Source organism: Lactuca serriola, chromosome 6 (genome assembly GCF_051521515.1).
Source record: "Lactuca serriola cultivar US96UC23 chromosome 6, Lser_US96UC23_V15, whole genome shotgun sequence".
In the NCBI taxonomy this organism is placed as follows: domain Eukaryota; kingdom Viridiplantae; phylum Streptophyta; class Magnoliopsida; order Asterales; family Asteraceae; genus Lactuca; species Lactuca serriola.
Window position 1 is genome coordinate 63,783,194 of NC_136413.1, and position 21,025 is coordinate 63,804,218.

The 21,025-nt window shown below is 31.1% G+C and overlaps 2 protein-coding genes across 3 annotated transcripts; both read left to right on the forward strand.

Annotated features, from left to right (window-relative positions):
• Nucleotides 1-5,593: 5,593 nt before the first annotated feature.
• On the forward strand, nt 5,594-9,982 carry LOC145058775 (uncharacterized). Of its 2 annotated transcripts, none has more exons than XM_079006679.1 (15): nt 5,594-5,725; nt 6,706-6,854; nt 6,938-7,049; nt 7,128-7,250; nt 7,331-7,435; nt 7,534-7,617; nt 7,696-7,811; nt 7,905-8,006; nt 8,134-8,247; nt 8,340-8,396; nt 8,496-8,562; nt 8,815-8,868; nt 8,987-9,061; nt 9,161-9,196; nt 9,779-9,982. In XM_079006679.1, the coding sequence occupies exons 2-15, from the start codon at nt 6,835-6,837 to the stop codon at nt 9,872-9,874; spliced, it is 1,161 nt and encodes a 386-aa protein (XP_078862805.1). In that variant the 5' UTR covers nt 5,594-5,725; nt 6,706-6,834; the 3' UTR covers nt 9,875-9,982. The 2 variants fall into 2 exon arrangements, with proteins under 2 accessions (XP_078862805.1, XP_078862804.1); XM_079006678.1 differs by lacking the exon at nt 5,594-5,725 and adding an exon at nt 5,770-5,912.
• A 5,918-nt stretch (nt 9,983-15,900) lies between these two features.
• LOC145058177 (protein ENHANCED DISEASE RESISTANCE 2-like) lies at nt 15,901-18,831 on the forward strand. The gene is made up of 10 exons (XM_079006088.1): nt 15,901-16,047; nt 16,661-16,863; nt 16,983-17,052; nt 17,147-17,325; nt 17,412-17,513; nt 17,618-17,668; nt 17,764-17,910; nt 18,008-18,103; nt 18,192-18,293; nt 18,371-18,831. The coding sequence occupies exons 2-10, from the start codon at nt 16,693-16,695 to the stop codon at nt 18,455-18,457; spliced, it is 1,005 nt and encodes a 334-aa protein (XP_078862214.1). The 5' UTR covers nt 15,901-16,047; nt 16,661-16,692; the 3' UTR covers nt 18,458-18,831.
• The last annotated feature ends 2,194 nt before the right edge of the window (nt 18,832-21,025 follow it).

Below are 21,025 nucleotides of genomic sequence, written 5' to 3' on the forward strand. Positions count from 1 at the left end.
ATTTCATGACTTCTCGAGTTCAGGAAGGACTCGACGAGTCGGTGAACTGCACTCGACGAGTCGAGTCAACATGGACTGTTGAATTTGACTTGGACCAAGGGTTGACCCGTTGACTTCTGAGGGTATTCTGGTAACTTAGAGATTTATGAAAAAGGGTTTTATAGTAACTATAGGTGGTGGAGTTCGTGTTGGTGATCCGGGAGTCGAGCTTTCTAGTTTCAGACGACAGTTGCAAGGTGAGTTATCCTCACTATACTAAGGGGCCTAAGGCACCAAGGCCGGCCCATTGGATATGTTATCCTGGCAGCGTTAGATGTTGAGTGTGAGTTAGTCTTGCATGCTAATGTTTATGCCAGTTAGGTAGACCTGTAGGACTACTTGTGATGTTATATGATTATTACATGCTCGGTGGTTATGTTATGTGTTTGTTATATGGGATGGGTTGAGGTTGTACAGCTTCGTGCGGTAGCCAACAAACCCTATAAGCATACCAGTTACGAGCTAAGGGAGACTCGTACTATGGGCTCGGGAGCATTCCAGTTACGGGCTGAGGGAGACTCGTATTGTGGGCTCGTGGGAATTATAGTCTGTAGGGTTGTGGACCCGTTACGTGTTGTTCTGTTCAGTTAGTTATGATATGTTATTGCTGACATGGTTATGTGGACTGTATGTGTATCGGTATTTTGGGGGTAACTCACTAAGCTTTCGGGCTTACAATTTCAGTTTATTGTTTCAGGTACGTCAGGGGATCACGGCAAGGCGAAGGCATGATCGTACAACTCCTCATATTATGTTTATGTTTCTGGGAATACTCTGATAAATAATATTTTGAAAACAAAGTTGTAATATTTTGATGAACTTGACATGTTTTAAAAGTTTAAATTGGTTTGAAATTTTTGGGGTTACAGTTTTATTAACAAGAAAGCGTGTTTTATTACAATGTCTTCATCCCACACCGATGGTGAGAGTAACCAAGAGAATGTTTCCTCCTCTATAAATAGGAAAGGTTGTGAAATCTTTCAAAATAACTAAACCATGAGAATTTCCTTATGCCTACCTTTTTAGGATGTGGAGGGTATTCTTTGGTGAGATTGTCTTTATTGGCAACTGTCCATTTAAGTTTTAGAATCCCGAAAATGGTTTTGAATAAGATTTTTTTAGGTTCAAACAGAGTTTCAATTGAAAAACCGTTATGTAGTTTGGTATATTGAGTTGAATCGGTCTGAGTATGATCAATTTGGACCGATAAAGGAAGCCTTTTCTTTTCAACACATACATTTGAAACTCCCATGATTTTTCAAATTGTTTCTAATAATATTATAAATAAGTTACCTAAACATAAAATTAAGGTTGTAGAACTCGTTACTCGGTAGCTGCTCGGCCGACTACCGAGTAGCGAGTACTTGGGAGTACTCCGGGAGTACTCGGATTCAGTAATTCATGTAGAAATATTTTTAAGGAAATTATATATGTCAAAATCATAAGTTGATTGAAATATATAACAAAATCAGATACATGTGAATACACAAAAACTGAAAAACGCATAATGGTCTCACTTCGTGAATAATTACTGAAGGTTTAACATATATATGTAGTAATAATCACATGTGTATGTGTGTTAAATAATAAATCATTTAGTATATTATATATATTAATCACCGAGTTGACTAATTTTTACAACACTGCTCAGTTCTGTAAGAGGCAGGTCGGGGAGTACTGGGGATTCTGTAACTCGCCTCGGTAAGGGGCTGAGTAGCGAGTACTCGGCCAACTCGACGAGTTTTACAACACTGATAAAATTATAATTGTTTGAAAAATAAATTTGATTCAAAAACACAAAATATATACAAACCGGGTTTCAATAGAAAAAATGTTATGTAGTTTGGTATATTAAGCTGAATCGGTCCGAGTTTGATCAATTTGGACCGATAAATGAAGCATTTTCCTTTCCACATACATTTAAAACTCCCATGATTATTCAAATTGTTTATAATAATATTATAAGTTACATAATGTTATATAAATATAAAAAAATCTACCTAAACATAAAATTATAATTGTTTGAAAAATCACTTTGATTCAAAAGCACGAAATATATACTCAATTATATTTTATAAATGAATTCATTTTATAATGACATTTTGAATCATGAAAATACATATAAACAAACTTTATATATTAAGTACCTAACTGAATTTATGATTTAACAAAAAGTAATTCAATAAAAACTTGATTTTTTATAGCAACTTACGAGATTACAGAAAAATGGAACTATTGAACAATAAATTTTCTAGATAACGTTTTATTTTTATTATTTAATATTTTATTTAACAAAATGAAATTATTTGCAAATAAAGAAATGAGTTAAAATGTCTTCATCCCACATTGATCATGAGAGTAAACAAGAGAATGTATTCTCCTCTATAAATAGGAAAGATTGTGAAATATTTTAAAGGGACTAAGCCATTAGATCTTCCTTGCATCTAACTTTGTAGGACGTTGAGTGTATTCTTTGGTGAGATTGTCTTTATTGACAAGTGACCAATTAAATTTCAGAATTTCGAAAATGATTTTGGACCATATCTTTTAGATTTGGATCGAGTTTAATAAGGATCCGAGTGTCTTCTTGCTGAGTTAGGCAAACTCGCTTCCATTGGAGGCCGAGTTTAAGTAACATGCCGAGTATTTGGTTGTGTTAGACAAGTTTTACAACCCTGTATGTAATACAATTTAAAGTTTTAACCATATAAAAGACGTCACTATTATCATATGTTCTACATAATTATGATAATATTTATGATACAAAACATTTTTTTTTTACTATTTAAGATAAAATGTTGTCTCTATTATCATATGCTGTACACAATGATAAAATTTAAGATAGATAAAAAGATGTCTTTATTATCGTATTTTCTACATAAGGATAATATTTAATATAAACATTTTAATTTAATATGAAATTATTATTTAATAGATAACAATAACGATTTATTTATTTTTAAAAATCATTTATTTTTCTATTTTAATCATATAACTTTATATATGCAAAACAACTTCAAGTTCCAACCTTATCTTTTATAATATAGTTCAACATAATAACAATACTAAAAATCATTTTTTATATTTTTTATGAAATTATTATTTAATTGTTAATAACAATGATTTAGTTATTTTTAATATAAACTATTTTTTTATATCTCACGCAACGCGCGAGCATTCGTCTAGTTTTCATATAATGTCTTCACTTTTAACAAATTTCCAAATATAATGATATTTCCTGAGTATATGGCGTGTATATTTATGTGCCCTAGGTTCTTTAGCTAAATTGATTGCATTCTCATTGTCAAAGTACATCTTTGTAGGATCTTCTATGTTAGGAACCACATCGAGATCTTTAATGAACTTCTTCATCCACATCACCTTTTTAGTTGCCCCATTTTGATGCACTCTATGCAATCAATAACTGCGGTTTTCAAAATAACGGTTTGGAATAACGATGACGCTATTAATGCCACGATTTACTGTTATTTATTGCGATTATGGTCACCGTTATAACAACGTTATAACCGTATTTGAATAAATTCCATTTTTCGGCTATGTTACTTAAAAAAACGTTTTTTTTATGTCATTATATTGAATAGAACTGTTTTTTTGTTAGCCCAAACCAAAACTTTTGTGTAATTACATTGAATAAAATTGTGATTTTGTGATATAGTGATGGTTAGTTTGTTACAGTGGAATCATATGTTGCTCGCTTGTGTGTCATATTATTATTGGTTGATTTTTAACCGACTTTCTTTAGTTAGTACATGACCACTATTATATTTTTTACTGCGATAATTGCATAGTTATTGATTCATATAAGATATCATTTTTTCGAAACCGCTACCCGTTGGGTATCCAACGAAACCGGTTATATATATACATTTACATTTACTAAGAAAAAATTATATATATATATATATATATATATATATATATATATATATATATATATATATATAAACTTACCAAGAAAAAATAGCATATACATTTACATTTTGATAGTCTGTACTAGTATTCCTGATATGTAAAACTTGAGTTTTTTCTATTAATACACTAGCTACAATTTTGCATGGCTTATTTTGCTTAACTTCAAAAACATGATGATTCTTATTTGAATTTGTAGCTTCGTAAATAGATGCATATTTTCTAAACATAAAGGTGCCTCCAACTTTTAAGCATTTTTTTTCATGAAGACTGAAGCCAATTTTCCATGAATTATGTTTATATTAGCTTTTAACAGTTAATGTAACGGTGGATTTCTACCGAAAAATAGTAAGAAAGCTTCAAACATCCGGGTACCCGGTCCCGAAATCATTTATGATTCCGGTTCCAAAATGTAAAGAACCATTATGACTGTTTCCGGTTCCTGTTTCGGTTCCTGCATTCCAAAAACTGTCGGTTCGGTTCCAAACAAATAGGACGGGTACCCATCTATGCTCACCCCTAGTTGTTGTCCCCATATGATTTGTTTTCAATTTAAAATCACAAAAAAATATAAAATAAGTTACTATCTATTTTTTTTCCTAACTTACCCTTTGTTTCTTAAAACGGAAAGTAATTAAAAAAATCTTTATTTTGTGCCTAATTTATATGGTACTAACTATATTGAATTTTGAACATGTATAAATATAGAAAGTTGAATACGGAGAGGGTCATACGTCCTTTTCGTTCGTTTTGCATCCACATGTCAAGTTTGGGCATATGAGCATTTTGGCTTTTGTATTATTTCACATACACATCACAACAGACTTTAAAATTGATTTGGTCAAGAACAAATAAACTACTAGTTAAATTATCAAAGAAAAAATATACCTCTTCTTTATTCCATAGCTTCTCCAATAGTAAATTCATGCTAATATTCAAAAACCATTGTTATTTCATATTTTCACTTATTTTAACCTCTAATTAAATATTTTTTCTAATGATTAACTTCATCCAATAACTTTCTTTTATATAAACTTAACTAATTTATTATAAACTATCTAAAATGTTATATAAAATCCTCTCATTTAATTTGTAGATTTTTAAACACACATCATAAAATTTCAATAAAAAATATTACTAGATAATTTATTCATGACTTGTTTAAACACACAATAACTTATTCCTTAAGTTATTAAAACTTTATTTCTTATCTTCTTATCTTCTCAAATTATCACATTTTCCACAATAACCTTTTATGTCATGTGACTGCAAATTCCTCCTACAAATCACTTTTTTATCAAAACCTAACATTTAGAATCTTAAGATACTTACAAAAATGCCCTTCATAACAAGAATATAACATGTGTCATTCATATACATATACATATACATATTGGTAATAATGGAATATAAAAAAGCAATTAAAAAGGAAAAAAGGTAAAGGGTGAAAAAGGGAAAAAGAAAAAGATGGGAATCAATTCAAGAAGAGTATGATGCAGACACCTGGCCAATGATGAAGGCTAGGTCTTTTTCAGTGCTAAAATCTACTTAAACCAGATCACTACTTCTATTCCAATTGTACATCACGCATATAAAGTTGTACCTTAATCTGATATTTTCAAATTCAGCTCTGGAAAACACACAACCGAAAAGATGATATTTTTATTTCGCCCGCACTCAATAATACCTTTCGAACTTCGTACGATCTCCTAACAAGACGACGCCTCAATCTTCGTCTTTCTTTCCCTCTCAACCAGTAAGCAGCTTTAAACCCTAGATTTTATGTGGACTGTATTTTACATTGTTAATTCTTAGTGATAATCTCACATGTGGACATAGATGTTTGCAATTTTGTGTTTCTCTTACATTACCTACATGTCGTTCTTGTGAATTTCATCGCTGTGATCGATTTCGGTTATTCCAAGGCCATGCGTTTGGAGTTAGTACGTAGTGTGGTTCTTTGTCGTGATTAATTTTTTCTTTATTTGCGTTATTAAAGCACTGTGTGGAGTCCAATTTGTTCGACTTATAGCATATGATTGATGATTGATTGATTGATTGATTGGAGCAGATCTTCATTTCTGTTGTTGAGATTTTGGTGATGTGAATAGAATGTATAAGTATCGATCATATCGCTAGTAACAATTTTGTGCTCCTAATTAAACATTTTGGCTTTGGATTTTATTCCGGATTAAATCAATTTCACAGCTTGTCGAACCTTAATTGTTCACTCGATCATCACTATGCCGTCTAGATGTTAGCTAACAGAATGAAATTCCTTTTTTTTGTCAATAAGATTTGGTTAATTACACGAAAAGTATTACAAATTCCATTTTTGGATGTTACATGTTCATTCAAGAGTGAAACAATTCCCAACTTTTGTCAATAATACCCTCCAGTTTGTCATAATGAAGGATCATTTTATACATCTAAATAACAATCAGACATTTCTACTAATTAGCATGTAAATTCGATTGTTGCCATTTTGAAGCAACAAGGGTAGTATATTGCTTCTGAATTGTGGAAGTCTTGCATATCATAATGATAACAAATGCTCATACTTGAGTTGGATTAGAGTATTGAAATGAAAAGAAACTGTTTCTCATTATCTTGTTTTGTATTTGTATGTTACCATATATCCTTCATGTGATTTAAACGGAAAAAATATCATTTTCTTTATATAGTCTTTAGGATTGTTTTCTTTCCTAACATTCCACCTTTTTCCATACATTTCAGGTGCTTTCTACCGTGGCAACACAATCTTGATACTGTCATATCCTGAAGGGGGTTACATGCTGTGTAGAATTGCATGCATAATTGGTTTGACTTAGTGGTTGACCATTAAAGTTGAGCACTTTTTTATCAATGAAAAGTCTATACCGAAGGTCCGTGAGATTAATTAAACATTTATCTTCTAATTCAAATTACAAAATTCTGTACAATTGATTACTTACATATTTATATTCAGTGGTTTACTCAAGAAATCAAATGATAATGGGAGACTCGTTGCAATTACAATCATGGCAACAATCTTTGGATACTTCATTGGTGTTTCTTTTCCATATATTTCTTTTACTAAGGTAGTTTACCTTTCAAATATTCACTACACTTAAACAACAAGAATCATCATTTATTAGAATTACCATTATACCCTTCAGATTAACTTCCCTCCAAGCATTCGTTCACCCTTTGATACAACAATGCATGGAGATAACTCAAAAGCTCAAGAACGCAGTTTCCCTGAAAATCTTGGTTCATCTAATACACCTGAACTACCTAAGGTAATATTTTTTAAAAGTATGTAAAGAACTAAATAAGTGATTAATTATCTGATTACATAAATTACTTTTTTTGGTTTCAGATATATGTTCCAACAAATCCTCATGGAGCAGAATCGTTGCCTCCAGCAATTGTAGTTACAGAGACTGATTATTATTTGAGAAGATTATGGGGTGAACCCTCAGAGGTATTTAATATATTTATTAATTATTCATTATTAATTATTATATCTTTTACTTTAACTATTAAGTTTTGTTGATTACAAAAAGGTGTTGAAAATTTCAGGATTTGAAGAAGAAGCCAAGGTATTTGGTAACTTTCACTGTTGGTTGGGATCAGAGGGATAATATAGATGCATCAGTAAAAAAGGTTTATTTTCTTTTTTGATTTTGAATTTTTATATGTTAATTTGAAAAATACTGAGATATGGGTTTTAATGTTTTATAGTTTTCGGATGATTTCCAAATCATGCTTTTTCACTATGATGGGAAAACAACAGAATGGGATCAATACGAATGGGCAAAAAAGGCAATTCATGTCAGCATAAGGAAACAATCCAAATGGTATGCTTTAGATTCCCATTATCTAATTTTCCAAATTAACCATTTTGACCTTTTGTATTTATTTTTTAAAATTATTTTTCACTTTTTTCTAAGGTGGTATGCAAAGCGATTTTTGCATCCAGATATCGTATCATCATACGATTACATTTTCATTTGGGATGAAGATCTTGGTGTTGAACACTTCAATGGGGACAAGTATTTTCCCTCTTCTCTCCTTCTAGATCTTTCCTTTTAATATATATATATATATATATATATATATATATATATATATATATATATATATATATATATATTTATTCACTTACTTATAACATTTCAGGTATATACAATTAGTTAAAAAACACCGTTTAGAAATTTCTCAACCTGGCCTTGAACCCAATGAGGGATTAACCTGGGAAATGACTAAAAGAAGAGGCGATAAAGAAGTTCACAAGTACATCACCTTTTTTTTATATATTTTTAATTCCAAAAATTAAAATCCAAAACAACACTTGAAAATTCTATATCTTTTGACTTGGTCAACAGAGTCACAGATGAAAAACCAGGATGGTGCAGCGATCCACATCTACCCCCATGCGCAGCGTATAATTTCTCTCCCATACATACATACATACATACATACATACATACATACTACATACATACACATACATGTAATGAATACGACTTGCTTTAATCCAGATTTGTGGAGATTATGGCGCCTGTATTTTCTCGTGATGCGTGGCGATGTGTGTGGTATATGATTCAGGTAAAATTTCAATTTAAGATTAAATTACAAGTTTGGTCCCTGTGCTCTACCAAAAACTGCAAGTTCAGTCCATATTTGAAAGTTGTCCCAATGTCATCCTTAAGTTTGCAATTTCATTGCGAATATGGTCTCTGAGACGGATTTTGGACTGAATTCGCGATTTGTGTAAAGCGTAAAGGTTAATTTTGTAATTTACTCTTAATTTAATTTCAAAAGTTATTTTCCAAATTTTGATATTTTGTAAACATGTAGAATGACTTGGTGCATGGATGGGGTTTGGATTTTGCACTTAGAAGATGTGTAGAGGTTAGTTTTCTTATTTTCAATGAGCAAATTTACTCTTATACCAATGTAGGCAATATACTTTATTTTTATTTTCTAATAAATATTTTTCTGTTAATTAAAAAACTTTGGTTTTTCACAGCCTGCACATGAAAAAATCGGTGTGGTTGATTCGCAATGGATCTTGCATCAACATATTCCTTCATTAGGGGGGCAGGTGAGTAATTATGACATTTAAATTTATTATTATTATTTTTTTCATAAATTCAATGCATAAATAAATAAATAATGGTTTTATACTCTTTTTTTTATTTAGGGTGAGTATGAGAAGGGAAAAGCTCCATGGGAAGGGGTAAGATAATTCTACATTTATACCTTCATATTTTTATAAATAAGTTATTTACTAGGTCTCCGATATAAATGCAACATTTATAATAGTAAATTATTACAATTTTGATCCTTGAATGAACTGGTTTTTACAGTTTTGGTCCTAAAAAGTTTTCAGTTGTAATTTTGATCTTTATTTGAGGTTTTAGTTACCTTTGTGGGCCATGTTCCTAGTAAAATTACTATTTTTAGGACCAAAATTGCAAAAATCCCGGACAAATATTCATTTTATTTAGAACATGGACCAAAAACGTTACAAAAACCCTAAATAAGGACTAAAATTGCAAAAGTTTTTTTTTTTGGAAAAATCAGCTATACTCAGGGACAAAATAGTAATTTTACTTGGATTAGGGACAAGAACTTCAAATAAGGACCAAAAGTGAACAAGATAATGTTTTGGGTCGAAAATTTCAAAAAAGAGCTATACTCACGTCAGGGATAAAAAATAGTCATTTTATTTAGAACATAGATAAACAATGTTAGAATAACCTTAAATAAGGACTGAAAGATAGGTGCAAAAATGAGTAATTATGTTATGATTGTATAGGTAAAAGATAGGTGCAAAAATGAGTGGGCACTATTTCAAGATCGACTTGTGAGTGCTGATAAAGCTTACTTGAAGCAGAATAGGACTAAACTTTGATTTTATTTTTATTTTTAAATTTTGGTGGGCTAATCATTTTTGTACAATCGACAATGATGTTTTTAGCTTTTGTACATATATAAAAAAAATACCAAATACTTAATTAAATATGTGGTTTGCTTGTTTCTTTCCTGATCGAATATGTGTATGTTCAATAATGTTAATATAGGATTTTTTTTTTTAAATGTAACGAATTATTTCCTAGTGGTGTAGTGTAAATTGTTAAATGATTTGATTCTCGAGAGAAAAGACAGGATGATCCTAACATATTTTAGGCTCTAGACGAAAATAAAGAAGATGCCCTTTCATTAAAAAAAAAAAGGATAATCATAAAAATGGCAATCATAAATATGGTTTTATCTCTTTTATAAATAACTTCTGAGCCTTTGGTTGAATTAACTACCATCGGAATGGACTAACTTTACGTTGCATTACATTAAATGTGACTTTTCTCATAAAAATTATATTTTGGATTTTGAACAAAGCATTTCAAAGAGATATTTTGTAATTCCAAGACAAGTCTAAATTCCGATGAACATTCCAAATTAATGAATTAAAAAAAAATTAAAATGTTTGATGCAAATGAAAAAAAGTACATTATATATTAACAAAATCTGAAATGGTCAATTTAAATTTAACGGTCATTTTGATAAACTGCTAAAATTTGGATCAATTACACATATCTTCCATAATACAATGATCACTTTTATAGTTATCCCTTTAAATTAAGTTTTAAATAAATGTGACAACCGTCAAATTCTAGTCAACTCAAAGTCAACAAGTCAAACCGGTCAACTCAACTAACCCTTGTATACTAGGGTTTACATTATGAAATTTATGTACAACTCACTATTCTAATGAGAAATCATCAATTGAAACGTTTGTATATCTAGATTTCTTTAACCTAAAACTGTGGTAAGTAATGAACCAAAGCGATAAAACACTATTGCATACTCATCGGGAGTGTGTAAGATCCCTAAACATGGCTTAACGGGGTTTATGGACCTTGCGTTGCGAAACCAAGCACTCAAAAAGGTCACAAAAGAAGCCTCTCCCAATCTCTTTCACTCTATCTCTCTATTAAAAATCTCTCCCAAATCTCTCTCAAAAGTTCCTTTAACTTTTTGAAATCATTCGGGTCGTCCTGACCCTTAACCGGGTCAAAAACTGCTTAAAACGGGGTAAAAATGAGTAAAATAGCCTTTAGGAGCCGAAACCCTCTCTTAAGGAGCGAACCCTCCTAAGAACCGAAGGTCCCTATAGGAACTGAAGCTGCCATGAACCGAACCCGAAGGCTTCGCATAGACCGAACCCGAAGGTCCTCTCAGACCGAACCCTACCTTCGCCTTCGCTTCTAACCCCTTTCGGCCCATTTCGCCTTCGGTCCATGACCAGAAGGGACCGAACCTCGGCCCAGTACCGAGAGGTCTCGCAGAAAGGCCCAATTCACCTGGTTTTCGACTATGATTTTGTTTTAGGCCCGTTTTTAATTATTTTAACACAGGATTTTCACCCAAAATTATATTTTAACATTTAAAGCCCCATATTTCATTATTTCCCCCGTTTTTGGGTATAAAATTATATTTTAACATTTAAACCACCCACACCCACTCCATTACCAGCCCACACCCCCCCCCCACCATACCTGGTCATTCATCGTCCTTTTCCCATCATTTCCCAACCCCATTCTTTGTCTAAGGCTGAAATCTATCCTCTCTCCTAACACTCTCTCATTTTCTCATTCTTCCACCAAAGATCAAACACATTTTCTCTCTCAATTCTCTTACTAAAATTCGAGATTCAAGGGCCTTCTTCCAAGCTTTTCTTCCACTTTTGGTAAGTATATTCATCCTCCATATAATTATTTCACTTCCTTCTACTCCAATCATAGTTTTCTTACACAAACTCCATCATATTTGTGTTAGATTCTCGAAACCTTCAAGACATCTTCTACGTGTTCTTGAGTATAAGACTTTTTTTCTTTAACATTCACCCACTAAGAACACATAAGGTGAGTTCATATCCTTATCTTTTCATGTTTTCCTTAAGTTTTAATGGGGGGAATACAAGTTAAAACACCAAGAACACAACTAAACTCACCCAATAGCTTTCATCAGAAAAGTTTAACTCCATTCACGGACTGTTTTGGTCAACTTAAACATTTTAGTTTTCAAAACTGTGTTAGGTTCAAATAGTTCAGGTTCATGACTTTAAAATGACTACTTTCACATCTCCACACGATTTTTCTACAATTTATGGTGATTTTTACAAAACTGCCTATCATTTCGGAAACGAATTTTCGGACCAGTCTGTGAATATGAACATTTTAACACAAGTTAAAGACTTCCAAAAATCATAATAAAAATTATGAATAAACTAGACACATTTTATGAACTCTCAAAATTTACGGATTTAGTTTTCGACTTCGTATGATTTTTGTATGATTTATCTAAAACAGTGCAGAATGGTTAAAAATTAGTTAACAGCTTATAACTTTTATAACATTTTGTATTATGTTGAGCAAAGTGTATAACAATAAATTCTAAATAGTGAATGTATTTTGTTGTTAGTTTATCATCATAAACTGAAATTTAGTCATTTATGATAAGGATTCTTCATTCATTACGAACACATGTAATAAACTATAATAAACAATAATAGGCATAATTTATGGATTTTTAGTACATGAGAGAGGTTTTACTCTCAAAACAAATGGGTGTTTCATATACTACATAATAGTAATAGTTTATGGACTCATAGCACTAATGTATGTTCATAAAAGGGGTTCTTTTACATTACAAACGTTTTGGATAAACTATAATAGGTATAGTTTATGTATCATTTACATTTCAAACTCATTTACCAAAGGTTTTCAGTTCAGTTCACGTAAATATGTTAATGAATAAATTTATGAGACATTCGCTTCGTGTTACATCCAAGTAACGAAATCAAAAGTCCTGTAAATTGTAACCAGAGTCTCTTGTAGGGAGAACGTGATAGTTGTGTATAGATCTATATTGGGTTTGACAAACCCACACCTGAGCTGCATGCAATAGTTAGACCGGTAGGTCTGAGGTGACAAATATCATTTAACTTGCGACGCCTGAAGAACGTCGTATTACGAGGCCGTCTGAGTCATAGTATGGTTATAATCACTCACATGTGGTATTAACAAAACATGAGATTTACGGGTTTTTACTTTTAAATTAAACAAGTTTATGTCGATTTAAACTTGCATAAATTACTTTAAGTATGGAAAAATACTTGTACATTTCTGTCTTGACATGTAAGACTACATGACTTTTATAAGGAAAATATTGGATTTTCTTTGGAAACATATTTATGTTAAAACTACATTCATTTAGAATTGTTAGGCTTCAGCTATAACTGCTAAGTGTATATGCTAGAGTTATATAAGAAAAATCTATTCATAACCGACTTAGAATTGGTAGGCCCGCCTTACATCTTGTTCCTTATTTGGCTGTGGACCTAGGCCAGACCCATTATATTCGAGGGTTTATTTAATTTAAATTTTATATAACTTATATTCACCGGGTGATTATAAAAGGAATCTACGGGTCTTTCTATGGTACATTATTGCATAACATAGGAGCATTCACTTTACACTTAATAAAGAAAATATTGGATTTTCTGGAATCATACTTTGTCGCTTTTATAAGGAAAATGGTTTCTTCCTCAATCAAAACTCTTATGAACTCACCAATTTAATTGTTGACATTTTTCAAAACTACTTTTATTCTCAGGAAATCAGTGAAACAGGAAAACTACAGCATTTTGAGGATGGGACGTTAAATCGTCAAATAGTTCATTTTGTCATCATAATGTAATTGATTTTGAAACATGTAAACTTACTATGATGTAACTTTTTCAATTATATTTATGATGGTTGTATTTACTTTGAGCATTATTATACTCGTTGTTGTGATACTATACATGAAGTCCTCCACCCCCGGACGTTTCCGCCATCCTTGGTTTGGGGGTGTGACAATAAATTTAATACTAAAGTTTGAAATCAGGCCTTTTAGCTAAAAATATATTATTCTAAACAAATAAACTTAAATATAGAAATTTAATTAGTGTGAATTATTTACAAATCAACTGAAAACAAACAAATCTTAACCTACTAAGGGCCTGTTTGATAAGCCTTCTAACTGAGTCCAAAGGTAAGACTCGGTCCTCAATCCCTGATCAACTTGTTTGTTTTTCCTTTTGCATCCTTGGACTCGGTCCCCAATTTTATGCTTATTCGTCCTCTAACAAAAAGAAGCTGACTCGGTCCTTCTTTTACCTTTCACGTATTTGTCATTCACCTTTGTTCCCATATAGAGTTTACGCCTTCGCATCTTCCTATAGGAACGATATTCACCATCTCTCCTTTCCCTGCTCGTGCATTCTCTCTTCGTCTCCGCTCCCGTATGGAAATATAGATTAAAGTGCAAGGGGAGAGCTCTGAAGGTCGTCATCGTCGACTGATTGTGGTCGTATTTGTGGCCTCTGTCTGATTGAAATTAAGGTTTCTCAATTCAATATAAAGGTACTCCCCAGTCCTCTCTTTGATTCTTGTATTCTTTGACACTTTAAAAGAGCTTCAATTACTGATTTTTGGAGTAGAATCTGAGGTATGCATAATCTGAGGTATGTAGTTTTTACCTAACCCTACTACTCATTACACATAATCTGAGGTATGGAGTTTTTACCTAACTCTTCAATATGTAAATTATTTTCTAGATATGCAGTTTTTACCTAACCAAGAAGATTACTAAAATGCATTGTTGGTAAAATGGTCAATGCATAGTAGGAAACAAGTAAACGACCCCATGGGTAAAATAGTTGATATGTAGAGTGGAGGAAAGTGTGTTGCATCAACTCAAGCATTATCAAATGACATTACAAAATCGGTGCTAATTGTATGATTGAACACTAGGAAGAGAATTTAACAGTGATCCCTCCTAACAGAACCACATGTTATAAATCAATGCTTATCCAAACAATGATAATATGATAAATAAAATCAATTGAAATATGATGCTATTTATTTTGAATATTTTTTATTGTAATTTATTCTGCAGGTACTTTCGGTACCATATTTTATTTTGAATCAGGCAAACATGTTATGATCATGGTAATGTTGGTATTAAACAAGCATATTATGCAAAGTTTTTTCTTTGTAATTTTGTTTGGAAAAAGTTATGCTCCCTTAATTGTACAACAGAAATAGTTATTGAAACCACTCTTGAAAGACATTTTATAAATTGGTTTTAATTATCAAGATTGCCTATTCTACCTTACAATTATAAACATAATTCCAAACAAATGAAAAAAGAATCAAACAACATAAAGATTAGTCATATATGGTCATAAGGGTAATATAGTCATTTTTCATCATTCACCATAGTCGGTCAGAAAATCATCAAACAACATAAACGTAGTCAGATGTAGATTCAGTCAGAACTTCTAACTCAACCAGCTTCTAATCCACCCAATTTTAATTCAATTAACAACTATCAAACGATCCTAAACTAGACTTAGTTTTATATTTAATTTTGTCTAAAACTTGATAGTAATTAAACTAAGAGAAATTAAATATCAGAAACAAGTTGTGCATTCTCAATTTCTCATCTTCACAAACACAATCGAAATTAGATGATTCTAAATGCATTTCATAGTTGTAGACGTGGAAAATATTTGTGTGAAACACGGAAAGATTGAAGATGTTTAAACATGGTTAATCCATTATAGAAATCTACTATCGACATGATAATATGTAACTTAAAACATCATATTTACTTAAAAAAATCTGTTATTGATTATATTCTTTTAATCAATAAAACTATTAATCTTTGGTCGATTATATTCTTTCAAATGTCGTCAACACAACATGGCAGGACAACAAAATCGAAATATTTTGGTTGGAGTAATTTTTTTCTATTTATTTTGCAGTTAATTAATTAATAAAATAAATCAAAAAAATTAGCGCAGTTTTCGCGCGTGGTTTGACAGAGTTTTGAAAGATGGGGCATAACTTCAAACTCGTATCAATTATCATAGCTTCCTCATCGATCAAAAAACCTTCTCACGGATCACTCCCAACATTCTCCGATAACTCTCGCCGGTGACGATCTAGTGCCGGACGAGAGAGGACGACGGCGAAGGTATCTTTCTGCATCCACATATCTGTATATAATTTGCGACATTATCTTCAATAATTTGCATACTTTCTTATAATCCTGTGAGCATTGATTGTTTGATTCGTCGTTGGTCTCTTAATCCAGATAAACCTCCATTTCCTTCGTTAGGAATCATTGTTTATGTTTAATTTCATGTAACTGTAAAATAGAATTGAATGTGTGCATTCGTAATACGATAACGAATAATCTCTTTCGTTGCTGTTTGTTTTTCGTTGATTAGCTTTCTAATCCATAAATTTTGTGATTTCGGCGTATTGTAATCGTTTTAACTGGTTGATGTAGGCTATTTTATTGAAAATTGAGAGAAAATATCATAATTCTGTGAATGGATGTTTTTTCCCCAAAAAAAGAGATTGTGATTTTGCTTTTGCATAGGAAGGGATCATTATCATTGATTTTTATTAACTCTCATTCGTCATTTACCTTATCCGATTGTGAGGATAACAATTAGGAATGCTATCAGTTGATGATATACCACAACTTTTTCAAATGCCCAATCCATTCGACTCTTGTTGATTATTTACATGACTATTTTAATCATGCCTTGATTACCACATTCTGGCTTTGTTTTCTGTAGCTTTAAGATATTTCAATTGTCGTGAAGCTACCATGACTGCTGAACTTCAATTAAAGGAGGAATCAATGGGTGGATTGGTTAAAGTTCCTTCAAACCAATCGATCCGTGGAGATAAGGAAGATGAATCTGATGAGTACTTCAGTAACTCAGATTCTATGGAAGAAACACGTTCAGAAACAAGCTGGTCTGATTTATCCCCTCGGGTATATACCACTTTCACTACTAAATCCTCTTTCCTTTTTCCTCTTTCTTCCTTACATCCATTACACCAATACCTAATCTGAACACACATGAACAAGCTAACCTCCTTGTTGTTCTTCAGGAAGTTAATCTTCCATCTCCCAAGTTTTCACTTGCTGTTGAGTTTTTAAGAAGATTACATGGTTCAGTAGGTAAGTATCACTTGAGTTAATCTTTTTACTAAACATCATACACAAAATGGATGAATTCTTTTGTGAAAGATTACAAAATCGGTGTATATTTCAGTGCAGAAAAAGGGTGGTTCAGCCTTTGATGATGATCTTGAATGGCAAGATAGTTTCTTAAGCCATAATGATTCAACATTTCCAAATGATCCAACTGGTGAACTCATCAATAGTTGGGGAGCTGCAGATTCCTCATCCTTTCGCATTCGTGGTGAAACTTATTTACAAAATCGCAAAAAGGTAGTAGTAATAACTAATAACCATTCATTGATTTCTTAAAAATATTTATATAAAAATATATTTTTTTTATTGTTTTTTCCTTTCAGATTACAGGAAAAGGCACAACAATGCAACTTATTGCAGCCAACATGCTGAGATCAATCAACAAACAAGATGATTTGGCTGGAAGACCTGGTAGCATTTGTCAGGTTATATCTATTGTTTCTAAAACTTTTTTTTTTTTTTTTATAAAATTCCATCTCAATATAATAAAATTTCTTGCAAATGGAAAGTTTACAAGATTTTTATGCAGAAATTTGCAGCTGTGGAACGCCCAGATTTCTTTTTCATTGTAAATATGCAAGTAAGTTTCTTTTCCTTTTAAAAAAATATATACTTTTTTTAAGTAGATTACTATTTATGAATTATGTTTTTTTTTTATTTATTTATTAAAACCAGATCCCGGGTCCCACAACAATTCTTCATATTGCTTTCTATTATGCAACAACTTCTCCCATACAAGATGTCCCCTTGCTACAAAACTTTGTAGAAGGAGATGATGCATATAGAAATGCAAGGTTTAAGCTCATACCCCGTGTTTCTAAGGTCTCTATTTTTTAATTCCTTAAATAATCCTTTTAACATTATTAAAAAAAAAAAAAAAAAAAAAGATAATCACAAATATGACAAAATTCTATTTTAGGGCCCATGGATTGTGAAACAAAGCGTTGGAAATAGACCATGTCTGTTGGGTCAAGTTCTCAAGATCCATTATGTCCGTGGAGTAAACTACTTAGAGGTGAAAATATTTTTATTATAACTTTATTACATTATTCATGATATTTAAAAAAAAAAAAAAAAGATCTGAAATTATTTTATGATTTTAGCTCGATGTGGATGTTGGTTCATCTATGATTGCAAAAAAGGTGGCAAATAGAGTTGTGAGTACATTCAATCATTTGATAGTTGAATCAGCATTTGTGATACAGGTAACTTTAAATAAATATGAAATAATAAAATTATATTTTAGAAAAAAAAAAATAATAATGGTGTTGTATTAATTCAGGGAAACACACCGGAGGAATTACCAGAACATGTGCTAGGGACATGTCGTATGAGCCATATTGATATATCAAAAGTGGCTACTACATAATAATAATGGAAAAAAAATGTTGTTGACTGAAAGTGTAAGGGGCAAATATGTTAATTTGTGAAGTGGAGAGATGTAACTTAAACTTCCTTGAAGAGGTGAATTTGGACACGGCTTATAATACTAGATTACAGCGATAGTGGTTAACTTTTTTACTTTTTTTAATTAATTTTTATTTCGCGTTTACTAAAGCCCTGGTTAGAGGCTAAAAATATGATGAACAGAGTTTAGCCACTTAACCAGAGTTAAAAATTGTTGTTGTCATTTGGTCCGAGTGATGCACCCTTGCAATCTTTGTATCACTTTTCAATCTTTCTTCTCACGGTTTTAGCCAACAATTATATGAATAAAATGATGTGTATTTTCTTTTATTAGTTTTTCATCTATCTTTTGCTTTTCTTTTTTATAAAAGTATAGGAGTTTCATTATTATATATCATCTGGATCTTATTTATATAAAAACTACTTATTAGTTATTTTTAGTAGTTATTTTTAGTATGCATGATACATTTTGTGTGAGAAAAGGTTACTCTTAACCAAGTTTCTATGCTCCACATTCCAATATTCTTGATTCCATACTCGATTTGATCCTTCAACCACCTCTCACACCAACTGTAGGGGTGTAATAAATATTAATGGATATCAAAATTAGAATATCCTTATAATAGCTTTTTATATATTTAGTAAATTATAAATATCAATCCTCATAAGAGAAATTAAATATCTTATACATTTAAGATTATGATATTTGTTATATTTAATAAAATTAATAAATTTTTATTACACTTATCATCGTTTAAAAATGATAGTAGAAAAATAAATAAATAACAAGAATAAATAAAAGAAATTAATGTCAATGTACTACATATATTTGGGATATAGGAATGAGTAATGAGATACAATACAAATACAAATATAAATGTCATCATATAAAAGGTAAAGAGAAATTAAATTGATTCCTACTTTTTATTCCTACAAATGTTACTACCCAATAAAATTATGACAAGTGTCATCATTTCATATTTTTTTAACTAACTCATGGTCAAATGAATGCATCCGTATTTAAAAGCGAGACTCGTGGTCGTTTACCTCCATTACGAAGCAATTTATAAAGTTATAAACAACTAAACACGTTACTTTTCAACATGTTTCCTTTTTTATTAATTGAATTATTTACTTTGATACACGGGAACTCATTTTAACATACTTGTTAGGATACAATACTCCTAAGTAAATTACATAAATCTTCCATGTGGTTTGGTGTAACTTGTAGTAGTTGTAGAGTTTGGATATTTTTTTTTGGAGGCAAAATTATAATATGTATAAGAATTGGAACGCATGTGGCCACAATTCAAATTTTATATTTTTAGACCTTATATGTATACAAATTAATGGCTATTGACTACTTTTAACCAAAAAATCACAGGGCCACAACCCCTTATGGCCCTAAGAAAGCCCCGCCCCTAACTTGTAGGTTACATCCCTATGATGATTTTTGTACTTGGAATGTCCATGATAGTTTTGTATTGTTTCAATTTCAGTCTTAAAATCTCATAATGTATGATGGTCACATGTTACCTAAATCTTGATGTTTTTCATATGACTTTTAGGCTTTAAACCGTGTCAATGTTTGCATGTATGATGTTATTAAGTCTATGTTGTGTTACGATATTTTTTTCTTAAGCTTACCTTGGGAAGTCCGTTGGTACGGAAAATTGGCCATGTTATAGTGAGAGTATAGGCCATGTGGTTTGGACATAGTTTCATATCATGCATTGAATCACCTGAAATTTTCTTTTTATATTGTTATTGAGTTTTTATTAATTAATAGTGTATATTGTTCTTGCAATGATTTTCTCCCCTAAACAAAAAAGATATGTTTATTTCAGTTGATGAGTTATAAAAAATTTAAGAGGTTTTACATTGGGCATGGATTGTTTGCTATATCTAATGCTTTAATAGATGTTTGGTTCTGGTTAAGGATGTTCAAAATCGGATATATGAATTCAGATATCCAAAAATTCCGGATAGTGAATTTTGATATCCGAATATGTATCAGAAATTTTGAATATCCGAAATTGCATACATAGATTGGGATAATAAATTTTTTCTGTTTTTCATCAAAACATTTGAGATATCTAATAAGTACACAACTTTTACAAATAAGGACACCAAAACACAATCTAAAAAAAATAATCATATTTTCGAATATCAGATATCCGAAATATCTAAAAATCTATAAAATGACTATCTGTATTCGAATATGAAAAATCAGATATCTAAATTTCTGATAATTTTGGATCGTATTTTTGGATTTCGGATGTTCAGATTTGAATATTAACACCCATAATTTCGATAGTGCTTGTTTGGTGCTCCTCATGCTTAACTTATTATTTTAACATATATTCAGATTCGAAGATTTAGTCGAAGACTTATAGAATGAAGAGCTTAAGGATATTTGAAAGACTTTTGGGTTATTATGTTGATATAATGTTTACTTTAACTATTGTCTCTTAAGTTCTTTGTTACATGCTCCTATACCTTAATCTTTCAAAATAACCAAGTTGCAAGA